Source organism: Lagenorhynchus albirostris, chromosome 9 (assembly GCF_949774975.1).
Source record: "Lagenorhynchus albirostris chromosome 9, mLagAlb1.1, whole genome shotgun sequence".
Classification (NCBI taxonomy): Eukaryota; Metazoa; Chordata; class Mammalia; order Artiodactyla; family Delphinidae; genus Lagenorhynchus; species Lagenorhynchus albirostris.
This window is the reverse complement of record NC_083103.1, coordinates 82,455,502-82,471,374: the sequence shown is the minus strand read 5'-3', so window position 1 is coordinate 82,471,374 and position 15,873 is coordinate 82,455,502. Positions and strand designations below refer to the sequence as shown.

Sequence of the window (15,873 nt, the reverse complement as noted above, 5' to 3'; positions counted from 1 at the left end):
GTCAAAAAGGATCTTGCTGTGATTTATGTCAGAGTGTTCTGCCTATGTTTTCCTCTAAGAGTTTGATAGTTTCTGACCTTACATTTAGGTCTTTAATCCATTTTGAGCTTATTTCTGTGCATGGTGTTAGAGAGTGTTCTAATCTCATACTTTCACATGTACCTGTCCAGTTTTCCCAGCACCACTTATTGAAGAGGCTGTCCTTTCTCCACTGTATATTCCTGCCTCCTTTATCAAATAAAGGTGACCATATGCATATGGGTTTATCTCTGGGCTTTCTATCCTGTTCCATTGATCTATATTTTTGTTTTTGTGCCAGTACCATACTGTCTTGATTACTGTAGCTTTCAGTATAGTCTGAAGTCAGGGAGCCTGATTCCTCCAGCTCCGTTTTTCGTTCTCAAGATTGCTTTGGCTATTCGGGGTCTTTTGTGTTTCCATACAAATTGTGAAATTTTTGCTTCTAGTTCTGTGAAAAATGCCAGTGGTAGTTTGATAGGGATTGCATCGAATCTGTAGATTGCTTTGGGTAGTAGAGTCACTTTCACAATGTTGATTCTTCCAATCCAAGAACATGGTATATCTCTCCATCTATTTGTATCATCTTTAACTTCTTTCATCAGTGTCTTATAATTTTCTGCATACAGGTCTTTCGTCTCCTTAGGTAGGTTTATTCCTAGATATTTTATTCTTTTTGTTGCAATGGTAAATGGGAGTGTTTTCTTGATTTCACTTTCATATTTTTCATCATTAGTGTATAGGAATGCAAGAGATTTCTGTGCATTAATTTTGTATCCTGCTACTTTACCAAATTCATTGATCAGCTCTAGTAGTTTTCTGGTAGCATCTTTAGGATTCTCTATGTATAGGATCATGTTATCTGCAAACAGTCACAGCTTTACATCTTCTTTTCCAATTTGGATTCCTTTTATTTCCTTTTCTTCTCTGATTGCTCTGGCTAAAGTTTCCAAAACTATGTTGAATAAGAGTGGTGAGAGTGGGCAACCTTGTCTTGTTCCTGATCTTAGAAGAAATGCTTTCAGTTTTTCACCATTGAGGATCATGTTGGCTGTGGGTTTGTCATATATGGCCTTTATTATGTTGAGGCAAGTTCACTCTATGCCTACTTTCTGCAGGGTTTTTATCATCAATGGGTGCTGAATTTTGTCGAAAGCTTTCTCTGCATCTATTGAGATCACCATATGGTTTTTCTCCTTCCGTTTGTTAATATGGTTTATCACATTGATTGATTTGCATATATTGAAGAATCCTTGCATTCCTGGAATAAACCGCACTTGATCATGTTGTATGATACTTTTAATGTGCTGTTGGAATCTGTTTGCTGGTATTTTGTTGAGGATTTTTGCATCTATGATCATCAGTGATATTGGCCTGTAGTTTTCTTTCTTTGTGACATCCTTGTCTGGTTTAGGTATCAGGGTGATGGTGGCCTCATAGAATGAGTTTGGGAGTGTTCCTCCCTCTGTTATATTTTGGAAGAGTTTGAGAAGGATAGGTGTTAGCTCTTCTCTAAATGTTTGATAGAATTCGCCTGTGAAGCCATCTGGTCCTGGGCTTTTGTTTGTTGGAAGATTTTTAATCACAGTTTCAATTTCAGTGCTTGTGATTGGTCTGTTCATATTTTCTATTTCTTCCTGATTCAGTGTTGGCAGGTTGTGCATTTCTAAGAATGTCCATTTCTTCCAGGTTGTCCATTTTATTGGCATAGAGTTGCTTGTGGTAATCCTTCATGATCTTTTGTATTTCTGCAGTGTCAGTTGTTACTTCTCCTTTTCATTTCTAATTCTATTGATTTGGGTCTTCTCCCTTTTTTTCTTGATGAGTCTGGCTAATGGTTTATCAATTTTGTTTATCTTCTCAAAGAACCAGCTTTTAGTTTTATTGATCTTTGCTATCGTTTCCTTCATTTCTTTTTCATTTATATCTGATCTGATCTTTGTGATTTCTTTCCTTCTGCTAACATTGGGATTTTTTTGTTCTTCTTTCTCTAATTGCTTTAGGTGCAAGGTTAGGTTGTTTATTCGAGATGTTTCCTGTTTCTTAAGGTAGGATTGTATTGCTATAAACTTCCCTCTCAGAAATGCTTTTGCTGCATCCCGTAGGTTTTGGGTAGTTGTGTCTCCATTGTCATTTGTTTCTAGGTATTTTTTTTATTTCCTCTTTGATTTCAGTGATCACTTCGTTATTAAGTAGTGTTTTGTGTAGCCTCCATGTGTTTGTATTTTTTACAGCTCTTTTCCTGTAATTTATATCTAGTCTCAGAGCACTGTGGTCGGAAAAGATACTTGATACAATTTCAATTTTCTTAAATTTACCAACGTTTGATTTGTGACTCAAGATATGAATCTATCCTGGAGAATGTTCCATGAGCACTTGAGAAAAATGTGTATTCTGTTGTTTTTGGATGGAATGTCCTATAAGTATCAATTAAGTCCATCTTGTTTAATGTATCATTTAAAGCTTGTGGTTTCCTTATTTATTTTCATTTTGGATGATCTGTCCATTGGTGAAAGTGGGGTGTTAAAATCCCCTACTATGAATGTGTTACTGTCAATTTCCCCTTTTATGGCTGTTAGTATTTGCCTTAGGTATTGTGGTGCTCCTATGTTGGGTGCATAAATATTTACAATTGTTATATCTTCTTCTTGGATCGATCCCTTGATCATTATGTAGTGTCCTTCTTTGCGTCTTCTATTAGTCTTTATGTTAAAGTCTATTTTGTCTGATATGAGTATTGCTACTCCAGCTTTCTTTTGATTTCCATTTGCATGGAATATCTTTTTCCATCCCCTCACTTTCAGTCTGTATGTATCTCTAGGTCTGAAGTGGGTCTCTTGTAGACAGCATATATATGGGTCTTGTTTTTGTATCCATTCAGCCAGTCTGTGTCTTTTGGTGGGAGCATTTAATCCATTTACATTTAAGGTAATTATCGATATGTATGTTCCTATTCCCATTTTCTTAATTGTTTTGGGTTTGTTATTGTAGATCTTTTCCTTTTCTTGTGTTTCTTGCCTAGAGAAGATCCTTTAGCATTTGTTGTAAAGGTGGTTTGGTGGTGCTGAACTCTCTCAGCTTTTGCTTGTCTGTAAAGGTGTTAATTTCTCCATCATATCTGAATGAGATCCTTGCTGGGTAGAGTAATCTTGGTTGTAGGTTTTTCTCCTTCATCACTTTAAATATGTCCTGCCAGTCCCTTCTGGCTTGCAGAGTTTCTGCTGAAAGATCAGCTGTTAACCTTATGTGGATTCCCTTGTGTGTTATTTGTTGTTTTTCCCTTGCTGCTTTTAATATGTCTTCTTTGTATTTAATTTTTGACAGTTTGATTAACATGTGTCTTGGTGTGTTTCTCCTTGGATTTACCCTGTATGGGACTCTCTGTGCTTCCTGGACTTAACTATTTCCTTTCCATATTAGGGAAGTTTTCAACTATAATCTCTTCAAATATTTTTTCAGTCCCTTTCTTTTTCTCTTCTTCTTCTGGAACCCCTATAATTCGAACGTTGGTGCGTTTAATGTTGTCCCAGAGGTCTCTGAGACTGTCCTCAGTTCTTTTCATTCTTTATCTTTATTCTGCTCTGCAGTAGTTATTTCCACTATTTTATCTTCCAGGTCACTTATCCGTTCTTCTGCCTCAGTTATTCTGCTATTGATCCCTTCTAGAGTATTTTTAATTTCATTTATTGTGTTGGTCATCGTTGCTTGTTTCATCTTTAATTCTTCTATGTCCTTGTTAAATGTTTCTTGCATTTTCTCTATTCTATTTCCAAGATTTTGGATCATCTTTACTATCATTATTCTGAATTATTTGTCAGGTAGACTGGCTATTTCCTCTTCATTTGTTAGGTCTGGTGGGTTTTTATCTTGCTCCTTCATCTGCCGTGTGTTTTTCTGTTTTCTCATTTTGCTTATCTTACTGTGTTTGGGGTCTCCTTTTTGCAGGCTGCAGGTTCGTAGTTCCCATTGTTTTTGGTGTCTGTCCCCAGTGGCTAAGGTTGGTTCAGTGGGTTGTGTAGGCTTCCTGGTGGAGGGGACTTGTGCCTGTGTTCTGGGGGATGAGGCTGGATCTTGTCTTTCTGGTGGGCAGGTCCACGGCTGGCAGCATGTTTTGGGGTGTTTGTGGACTTATTATGATTTTAGTCAGCCTCTCTGCTAATGGGTGGGGCTGTGTTCCTGTCCTGCTAGTTGTCTGGCATAGGGTTTCCAGCACTGTAGCTTGCTGGTCATTGAGTGAAGCTGGGTGTTGGTGTTGAGATGGAGATCCCTGGGAGATTTTCGCCGTTTGATATTACGTGGAGCTGGGAGATCTCTTGTGGACCAGTGTCCTGAAGTTGGCTCTTCCACCTCAGAGGCACAGCACTGACTCCTGGCTGCAGCACCGAGAGCCTTTCATCCACACGGCTTTTTTATGAGAAGAAATTCTGCAGAATCATTTCAGAAACTGAGGGAGGAAAGTGAATGAAGACAAAAAAGACCCTTTTCCTGCAATCCCTGGCCTCCTGGTATGAAGACACTAGGACAACATTCAATATTTCTACTTTTTAAAGCACTTCCTTTCAAAAGCAAAGAATTTCTGTTTCATCTAATTTCATCATTTGAAACTTTTTGGTGGTAAATTTAACTTTCCTAAGAGAAACCAGTTACGAAAATTGAGAGCCTATGAAATCATGAGATTCCTCTTGGCATAAGAATTCATATTTCTTCTAGAGTATTAATTTTCCAGGTGTGAGATACAATACTCAGGTAAGTGGAAAATCCTTTGGAGGATTTGTTGTAATAAATAATGGATTCTTGATGATGTCCACGCTAGCATTTTAGGTCTACAAGAGATACAATGCTAAGTAAGATACTGCCCCTGCCTTCAGGGAGCCCTGGGAAAGTAAAGCAAGTAGAGAAGTACAAAGATTATGAGGCAAAATGTGGTATGTTGTAAGAAAGAAAAAAAAAGCTTGGTCTTAAATGAAATAAAGAAAAGGCTCCTGAAATGGATTTAAATTGTTCAAGGAGAAGGCAAGGTGAAGATTGCGGCAGGGTGGATGGGTGGGTGGTGGTGAGGACACAGAGGAATTGAAACAAATATAAATACAAGAGGGTTGGAGATATTTAAAGAATATCAGATAGCAGGTTGTGATTTGGCTGCAATGTGGAGTGTATATAGGGAAACGACGGCCAAAAATGAAGAAGGATGAAGCAAAATAATGGAAGAGGAACCCAGTTAGGAGGCTACTGCATTAGTCTAAGTTGGATGTAAACAGTGCCCACACTAAGCGTTTTCAGAGGGGAGCATGTCACTGTTAATTAGAGGGTTTGGTATAACAAGGGGAGGAGGAGGGGAACTTAAAATGGGTCTGGGCTTTCTTAATCCTGGATGACTGGATGGTGGTACCATCAAAAAAAGTAAAGTTAGAAAAAGAAAATAACTTGAAGGGCAATTATTATTTTGACTTATCTGCAGAATTTGTGGTGTCTGTGTAGTGTTCAAGGAGAAGTACATAGCAGTGAGAAATAGGAGTCTGAAGAGTGAAAGAAACTGAGTTAAAGGTTTGGTAGTCATACGCAGAAAGGTAGTGTGCTTGAAACTGCTAATTGTGAGAGTGGATTCATGAAAACAGTAGATGCCTGGGAAAATGTCTATAATTAGAAGGTAGCAATGAAATGTACTTCTTAAATATAAGAGTTTTAGGGTTCAGTCTGTTGTCTTCTTTTCTATATACTTCTAGATGGTTTCACAGACTACCTTCCACTAACAGCTCTCGTTTAATGACAAGCCTATTCTTTCCTTAAAGCTCTCAGCTTCTATTTCATAGCTAAACTCTCATCTTGAATGTTATTCAAAACACTAAGCAGATTTTTTTAAAAATACTCATTTGCTTTATAATTTTCATTTCATATTCTTCTTTTGAGTCTCCAAGTAAATAAACACTCCTTTTTCTCCCAGGATGCAGAATTTTACCATATGTCCTATGATGGCACTGTCCTTTAGTTCTGCTTAAATGAGGATAATATCCTTAGCCTTCTGCATCATTCATTTGTGTGCCAATAGATACCACATATCCACACGTGCAGTCTAGACCCTATTTCTGGTATCCTGCAGGCATTCTTTTAATGCTGCCTGCAGGAACAGGGCTATTTTTTCCACTTAGCTTATCAATTCTCACACTAGGAAGAGAATCTATGAGTCTGAAGTAGTTCAGTTATTCACTGGCTATATGCATTAATTAATGAAAACTACAGTCTCTGACATGTACTATTTCTAGGTATTTGTCCCACCTCCAACCCAGGTAACAGTACTTTCTAAAATACCTTTAAAGGTACTTTCTAAAATACCCTGTGTGCTTACATTTAGTCATCAAATACTTATGGAGAAAAAACCAAGCCATGGGGCTAATCATGTTTGGCTATGACTCTGTTTCAAGAAGTTGTGTCTACACAGTACAGAAAGGAGAGAAGAGCAAGATGGCTACAAAGTTGTCCTGTGCAGAGGTTTCATTTGGAGTTACCCATGAAAAGTAGGGAAGGGTTGAAACTTCTTCCTACCTTGTTTTCAGTTTACTAAAGCAGCTGGACTCTACAGAGTAGGAACAGAAGGCAACTTATTCTCTCTCACCATTTCCCTTTAAACAAGTTCTGACAATTCATTTTTCTCTTTCCCTGGATGAAATCTTGATCAGATCTCATAAATGACATTTCTGGTCATTCTCAGTATCGAATTTTCTCTGAAAAATGTTTGACCCAAATTAAATTTTATTCTAATTTCATAAGAAATTCTTCCTCCCACTATCCTAGCTCAAACCTAATTCAGGGTTGGAAGTCTCCAATAGGGAAAGGAAGTGATTTCCTCTCTTCCTAACTGCAGATGCTCCCTCATTCACTATGCTGCCACCTCTAGTTCTTCTAGTGTGGGTGAATTTAGTGTGTATGAGTGAGAAAGGAAAAGACTGAATAAAAGGGAGGAAAGGACAGTGAAGATCATTCACGCCACGGTTGTACACTGAAATCATAGCCCTTCCTCAGCTGCATACCTAAAGACTGGTTATCTTGTGGGGGTACTTGGAGATGCCCAGACAGGAACCTCCCGTCTGTTTCTTGACTCTAGGTATGCCTCCCCTGGCTCTACGTTCATCATTCTCCCCTCAAACCCTGGCTTCTGGCTATCCATACCACCAGATTCATTCTGTTAAGTTCACTCTCCCCTTCCAGGCCTGTTTATAGTATAAAAATAATCCACACTTAAATATATGCATCTAACATATATTATTTTTATATTTTTCTAACTGGTACACTGAATGGGTAAAACACCCAGGTACATTCAGTAAAGAATTTAATTTTTCTTCCATAGATGTCTTCAAATATGCCCTGCTGGATCTCCCTTCCCACCTTCTGAACAAGCCCTTAGACAAACCCCACAGCTCTTCAGTCACTTTCAGCTTAAAAAAAAAATCCCATTTCAATTCTTAGAACACATTCTTCTCCTTGGCCTCACCTTGCTCTTCTGCTCTGGTTTCCTTAAGGTAAGGTGGCAGAGAGGAAAGGGATGGAGGAAACAGGCAAAGTAATGATCAATGCTGTTGTAATCTAGTTTTTAGAACTCTGGGTCATATCAAGTATCCAAATGCTGGCTTAGTGAGCATCTGAGGAATTTTCAGAGAACTACTTCCAGTTCCTTTGTCCCGTACCACTGCCCGGAACTAGCAGTGCATTTAACGGCTGACTTCTTGTAATTCTTACCCTCATCAATTAATACACAGTAGAATGCACAATGCCTCTTTTTGGAATTCCTCTTGGGTAGGGTCCTTTCAAGACACTTCAGGCCCATTTTCCACAGCATCTATTTTGGTCCACAGGAACTCAGACATCTTTGTCACCCAAAACGTTTAAGCACAGCTGGCCCAATCACTGACTCTTCCCTCCTCACCCTGCTACTAGGCCTACTCCATCTGGCACCACAAAGGATTTCCCCATGAATGAAATGGCTGACGTTTGCCCCTTTCAGTATGAATTATTTTTTTAAACAAATGTATTAAAAAATACAGTATCCTGGGCTCCCCTGGTGGCGCCGTGGTTGAGAGTCCGCCTGCCGATGCAGGGGACGTGGGTTCGTGCCCCGGTCCGGGAGGATCCCACATGCCGCGGAGCGGCTGGGCCCGTGAGCCATGGCCGCTGAGCCTGCGCGTCCGGAGCCTGTGCTCCGCAACGGGAGAGGCCACAACAGTGAGAGGCCCGCATACCGCAAAAAAAAAAAAAAAAAAAAAAAAAAAATACAGTATCCTAATATAATATAATTTACTTTTTAATTCATAGAATCCCTACCTTACATGGTATGTTAGCAGTTTTGACACAACTCTCTTTCTCAAGATACTTTCTGCCCTTGGATCCTCCTAACAGTACTTTCGTATTTTACTTCTTACCATTTTGGTCATTCTTTCTTATTCTCCTCCCCACTCCACCTTTAAAAAGTATTCTCAGGACTCTGTCCTTGGTCTTTCTCAATTCTACCTTAGGTAATCTCATTGCCGCAACTGTAAATCCCATGGCTTCAACTACCATCCACGTGTTAATGATTATGATTTTTTCCCTTTAGCCCAGCCTTTCATTCTATTTGCCTGCTTGACAACTTCACTTAGATGTCTTTATGGTATCTCAAACTTAAATCCCACTTGTTCTCTAGTATTCAGTATCTCAACAGATGGTCATATAAGTCACAGAATTGATCATAACAGCTTTATCACCTCACTTCCTTAACCTCCATATACCATCATAGACGGAACATGGTTTTAAAATACAATTCTGATCTTACCACTCTCTATTTAAACCTTGTTAAATTCCCTTGAGAAAATTAGTAAACACCTTCTATTTTATCCATTCATCATGAATTCTTTATTCTGGATACTGACTTTCTCTGTACACAATTCTGATGACTATGGGAACAACCACATTATAATACAATCCATTTGCTGGGCTCTGGACACTTGATACAAGTTGTAACACACTTCCTTGGCTACAATGATTGGTCAAGAGATAAGCACCTAACACCCAACCTAAGCCTTTCTCCAGGGCTTATAGGGCTTGAACAGAAAGGGAGTTCACCAATCTCTTAGGGTTTTTAAACTACAAACTGTTACACATAAGAGTGGTAGGCAGTCATGTTTCCTGCCACACAGACCAGATAAAGTTAAGAAAGCTGGTGTACAGAATGAGAAATGTGGGTGGGAGAAAACTAAAGCCAGGAAGGCAAAAGTAAAAGATAAAATGAGTTCTGAGTTTTCCAGTCCCTAATTCTAGCCAATTCTGAAACCTGGTTATATGAATTACTCTAGTAACCTACAATAATGTCTTTTTGGCTAAAATGAATTTGTGTTAGGTTTTTCTCACTAGCAACCAAGAATTCCTAGTGACAAAAACCAAATAAAGAAAGAGACCAAAATATTAACCAACCCATAATGCCCTACATGATATCATCAGCCTAACATAGCATCTCTCTCAAATCCCCTCAACACAGTACACCGGCAAAATGGCATCCTTTAGTTTTCATACACACAAAGCTGTTTTATTCCAGGGCCTCTTTTCCCTTCTCTTTTACTTAATGTAATATGACTTATCTTTCAAGTATCAGCTTAAATGTTATTATGCTCAGAGTATCCCTGACTTTACCTTCAGAGCACACAGACTGGATGCCAAATGTGTCTAGTTTCAATGACTAGCCTCCCCAAGTTAAGCGTATGCTCACATGCACAAAATAAGAAAATGCTTATAGTTATAGCAATTCTGATAAATCTCTTACCTCAAATGCCCATTCTTTTTCTTCTTCCCCATCCAGAAACAAACGTGTTTCTTTATAAACTTGGCCTATATCCAGGTTTAATGGGGATATATCAAATTCAAGCCGCTGCAATTCAAATCCTAATCCAACACCTATTGCTTTTATGAAGCTTTCTTTCAGTGCCTAAGATACAGACAGACATTTTCTCTTAGAGCTTTAGTAAATTGTTCATAAAATCTACTGTCCCCAAAACATATGGATTTTTAATTCTTTACTACTTTACAGCTATAAGCTATTTATTTTTACCCTTATAGTAGCATGGAAACAAACCAGTTGTGAGAACTTAAGACAAATCATTTAAGCTCCCTTTGCCTCCATTCCCTCATGTATAACATGTAATAATAGTAGTACCTTACTAGTGGGGTTGTTATGATAATTAACTAACTTATGAAGGGCTTACAATAATGTTTTCTGGCACATAATAAATATTATATGTTAAATAAGGTCTCATGTGTACGAGATCCTTTAAGACAGAAAACCTTATTTATAAATACTGATAAACTGTCTTGTTTTTAGCTTTAAGAGTATCTTCTAGTTGAGCATTAAATATATGTTAAATTTTCTTAAATGTCATTAGAATATAATAATGTGTACATAAAAATCATGAAGTTCCCAAGTAATGACTTATTTACTTCAAACACTGTATGAACTACAGGTTTACCACAGGACTTTTGCTCCTGTTTTTAGCAAAGATAATGGAATCAACACAGGGGCTTACTCTCAAAACTAGAAAGAAATTATACCCAATTCCTATAAAACATATCCAGCTGAGTCCATTCATCCTTAAAGCTTCTGATTGTTTCCCATTCTTTGTTGGTAAACTTTCTTTTCATAATATGAAAAAATTCTGGAATTGAACCACGACCTGTCAATTGAGGAAACAGAGAATTACCAAAATTATTAGACAGTGCATAAAAGAAAACTATAGTCCAACTTTACTTTTGAATACAGTCACAATAACCCTAAACAAAATATCAGCAAATCAAAATAAGCTGAGAGAAGGGTAGCTTAATAGAACAGTGAAATTCTGTGAATTATTAAATAATTAAGGAGAAAAAAACATATGGTTCTATATAGATGCTCACCAAAAATTTGATAAAATTTAGCAGCCAAGCTATTATAAATCTTAAATAACTAGGGGAAATTTCCTATATATGAGAGAATATCAGAAATCCAAAACAAGTACTCTTAAAATAGAGCAATAGTATGCTGGGGTTTAAAATTTTGCTTTGCCATTTCACAGGAAAATCAGGGAACAATTTCTTTACTATAATTTTGGGGGAACTGGTAGAAAGCTAAGGAGTGTTCTTTTATCCTAAGTTATTAACATGACTGGAAAGTTAATATACACTTACTTCCTTCACAATAACTGTTTTTAAACATGTTTTCTAATATGACTTTTCCAAACAAAAACAGATTTTAATTTCTGTTCTATTGGCTCATTTTTTAAAAAATCTCAAGTATATCCTTAGCTCCACTGTTCCATAGACAATAAAATTTTACATAGCATCCTAAAAATGAATAGAACTCAAAGGATCTGACTCCCAGAACTAAGACACAAATTAAAATATATGGTATGTCTTTCATATTATATTTTTTCAAAATATTATAATTATGTGTTTGTCTATCTTTACTACTAAACAGAAACCTTCTATCATCATTCATTTACTTATTGTACAAGTATGTAGAATGTGTACAAATACTATACCAATATGAATTGACCTAATGGTTAAAAACAAATCAGTCATGGTTCTTAGCCTCACACAATTACAGCCTAATTGGTCAATCAGAAAGTCTGGCAACAAGGTAGGTGAATCACAAATGTTTACTATATGAATAAATGTACATTAACTATTATGTGGTAAACTACTCCTAAATGCTCTATTGCCCTGTATCCTTAGTTCATGATTGCATTACTTCCAGTCAGCCTCTTGAAAGTAGTCCCTCTGCAGATTCTGTTAACATAGCTTGTCTACTCCGCAACTCCCATTTCTAAAATACTCAACTCCAAAATCTGACATTCCCAACTGGCTGCAACCATAGCATGTCTGGAAAGAAGAAATATGTCAATTCCCCTACTTAATGCTTTACTGGCATTTAACAACTAACTAACCCCATGAGAATTCAACATTTAGAACGACAACTATATCATTCACTCTAAAAATACCCAAGTGCTCGATGCCAGGAATATCATGATAATCAAAACAGACATGGGTCCTTATGTTCATAGAGAGTTTAAAGTTTCTCCTACAGTAACCAAGTACCTTTTCCATAGTTACCTCAAGGGTAGAAAATATTAAAAACGAGCTCTCCCACAAAATCGTCTACAATTCCCCCACCATCCCTACTTCAAAATGGTCAAAACAGTCTCCTCTTGTTTGCCTAGGAAATATTTCTAATGACATTCCAGTGATATGTGGTTCTTCACTTCACTTCTTCACTTCCTTGTTTGTTTTCAAGTTCAACAGACTCATTTAATTAATCTGTCTACTCTTTAGTCCTCTACTATTCGTAAGAAAGATAACTTTACAATCCATTTTTATTAATCAACTAATGTTTATTGTTTGTATCTGTTCATATTAATGTTAAAAGGCTATTATTTCCTAAAAGCCCTGCAAAGCTATAAAGTCATTTCACGCAACAGCACTGAAATATTAAACTGGGACCTTAGGAGTTCCAGGGCAGGGCAGGAGATTCTTACCCTTTTGGGTCTATGAACCCCCTTTGATAGTCTGGTGCTTATTCCTCAAGCCCCTTAAATAAAGACTGTCTTATTAAAATGCAATGCATCACTAGTACATACTGGCTTGACAGATAAAACACTAAAGAAAGTAAAGAAAGCAAGCTTGCAAAAGTTATAAAAGTAAATCTGGAGATTTTAAACACTGGGAGCACTATACCTACATAAATTGTAAACTGTTTCCTCTTGAATAGATTCGGGTACAAATAGTGTAAATAAGAACAATGAGAAGAACAGCTACCTTGGATTTTGGAAGACAGCATTATATATTTTGAGTGGAATTGTAGTTTTAACAGAATACTATCCAAAAAGCCTAAAATTTAAAAAGATATGCCTGTTGTCATCTATAGTGTCATTATGTTTGTTGGTTTCTTCAAGTTATAATTCCATAACCTTCAAGAAACCCCTGATTTTTACATAAATATGATGGGGCAATCGAAGAAAAAATTTAAATATTCACACTAATAAAAAAAACTCATTTAACATAAAAAGCAATCTAGCACAACCACTGGAAAAGAATCATAACTGATCATGTACAGCTTAAAAATATCCGATATGGGGCTTCCCTGGTGGCGCAGTGGTTGGGAGTCCGCCTGCCGGTGCAGGGGACGCAGGTTCATGCCCCGGTCCGGGAAGATCCCACATGCCGCGGAGCGGCTGGGCCCGTGAGCCGTGGCCGCTGAGCCTGCGCGTCCGCAGCCTGTGCTCCGCGGCGGGAGAGGCCGCAGCAGTGGGGGGCCCGCGTGCAGAAAAAAAAAAAAAATATCCGATATGAGTGTGTTTTCATATACTTTTGAGAGCATCATATCCCACAAAATAAGAGATTGACAGCAACAGAAAAAGATGACTTTGTAAATATTCAGCCAAAGACAACAGCGCCACATTGTGGCATTATGGTGAAAATACACAGTGAATGAGTACTCTGTTAAGGACTTAGTTTATCTAGGAAATTGGAATTAAAAAAAAATCAGTAGGAAATACCAGAATAGTACGTTTGCCCCTCAAACTAGCTGAGACAGCACAATTATTAGACACATAAGTTGGCAAAGCCTCCTAATAATACCAACACATATTCATGTCTATTACAATATTTGATTTAATAGACATATAAGAACTTAAGTTAAAAAAAGATAAAGATAAAATAACTGAGAAACTTACATAGAACCACTAACCAGGTTTAGAAAAGCCAGATCCCTCATCTTATAGCTTAATCTTTAGGGAAAGCAGCACTAGATATTAACTAAGTGTTCTGCAATGATCAACTAACCAAGGTCACAGAGCAACTAGAAAGTTTATTAAACAGAGTAGTAACCTACAACAAAATAATTTATAGAGTTGAGCCTTGAACAAGGCGGGTTTGAACTGTGAGGGTCCATGTCTTCCAAAACTCATGCCCACACAGAAACTAAAAATGTGACCTTATTTGGAAATACAGTCTTTGCAGGTGCAATCAAATTAGGATGGATTAAGGTGGGTCCTATATCCAATGACTGGTGTCCTTATAAGGAGAAACATTTAGACACGAAGAGAGAACACAGGGAAAAAGGCAACATAACAATGAAGGTAGAAAGTAAACTGATATAGCTACAACTCAAGGAATGCCAAAGATTGCCAGGACACTAGGAAGAAGCAAAGAAGAATTCTTTCCTGGAATCTACAGAGGTAACATGGCCCTGTCAACACTTTGACTTCTGGCCTTCAGAACTGTCAGAGAATAAATTTCTGTTTTTTTAAGACACCAAGTTTTTGGTGCTTTGTTAGGAGCCCTAGGAAACTAATACATTCATGCACACAATTTAATTCATTTATACAGACATACTCATATACTCTTAGCTTTAGTGTTATACCCCTGGAGTCAAATGTTCAAATCCTGGCTCTAACACTTCTTTACTATTATTTATTTAACTTCACTATGGCTGTTTCTTAAGCTATAAAATAGGGAAAAAGAGCTGGATAGTTTAAGAAATAAACATATAAAGGGCCTGGAGCTATTAAGTACCAAATAAATGTTAGCTCTAAGGCTATTGTGGTAGTTGTTTTATATATATATCCTCTTTTGTGAAATGTTTTATCAAGTCTTTGTCCATTCATTACGTAAGTCTTTCTTTTTTTAATGTATTTTTTTTTTTTTTTTTTTTTGCGGTACGTGGGCCTCTCACTGTTGTGGCTTCTCCCGTTGCGGAGCACAGGCTCCGGACGCGCAGGCTCGGCAGCCTTGGCTCACGGGCCCAGCCACTCCGCGGCATGTGGGATCTTCCCGGACCGGGGCACGAACCCGTGTCCCCTGCATCGGCAGGCGGACTCTCAACCACTGCGCCACCAGGGAAGCCCTAATGTATTTTTTAAAAATTAATTTATTATTTATTTTTGGCTGTGTTGGGTCTTCGTTGCTACGTGCCGGCTTTCTCTAGTTGATGTGCGCGGGCTTCTCATTGCAGTGGCTTCTCTTGTTGCGGAGCACGGGCTTCAGTAGTTGTGGCATGTGGGCTCTAGAGCACAGGCTCGGTAGTTGTGGCGCACGGGCTTAGTTGCTCCGTGGCATGTGGGATCTTCCTGGACCAGGGCTCGAACCCATGTCCCCTGCATTGGCAGGCGGATTTTTAACCACTGTGCCCATTAGGTAAGTCTTAAGTGACTTTTCTATCAATACTTACAAGTATTTTAAATATTAACAATATTAACCTCTGTCTGTCTTATTTGCCCCAGTTTGCGAGAAGAGATTTAATATAAAATCAATTACATATGCTAACTTTGCCCGTTCTTCTTATCTTTGTAAGTTTAAAAGGCATCTTTCTTTCAGAAATCTGGCCAAATATACAATTCTATTGTGTTCTAGTAATTGTTATTAAAATTTAATTCTAATTAATTCTGTTGTACACTGTGTAACAAGGATTTAATGGCTTTCAGACAATTTTACTCATGAAAAAAAAAGTTGATGGGTTACAATCTTTCTTTTTGTTGGCTCTATAAATTACATCTAATATAGTGTTTCCCAAACGCTAATAGGTCTAACAATCACCTGAGAAATTGTCTGAATATAGAATCCTTGGTTGTATCTAAGAAATTCTAGTTGAAGAGGTCTGGGAGGGTTTCAATGAACCTGCATTTTTTTCAAGGAACCTGCATTTTTAACAGGCATCCTGGCTGATTTTAATATCCTGGCCACCATTTCAGAAACACCATTCTATACATATAACAGTAATAACTATCACAACCACCTTAAAGCTAACATTTACTTATTAAGTACTTAATAATTCCAGGCACTTTACATGTTTATTCCCAATCTAGCCAA

General features: G+C 37.6%; 1 protein-coding gene across 4 annotated transcripts in view; it reads right to left on the bottom strand.

The window, feature by feature from the left end:
• Positions 1–15,873, bottom strand: part of AASDHPPT (aminoadipate-semialdehyde dehydrogenase-phosphopantetheinyl transferase) — a 34,272-nt gene that overhangs the window by 9,558 nt on the left and 8,841 nt on the right. For all 4 annotated transcript variants that reach the window (XM_060160316.1, XM_060160314.1, XM_060160313.1 and 1 more), the window contains exons 3-4: positions 10,585–10,706; positions 9,803–9,964 (exon numbers count right to left, since the gene is read on the bottom strand). In XM_060160316.1, coding sequence (XP_060016299.1) covers positions 9,803–9,964; positions 10,585–10,706 — 284 coding nt within the window. The remainder of the gene's footprint in view (positions 1–9,802; positions 9,965–10,584; positions 10,707–15,873) is intronic.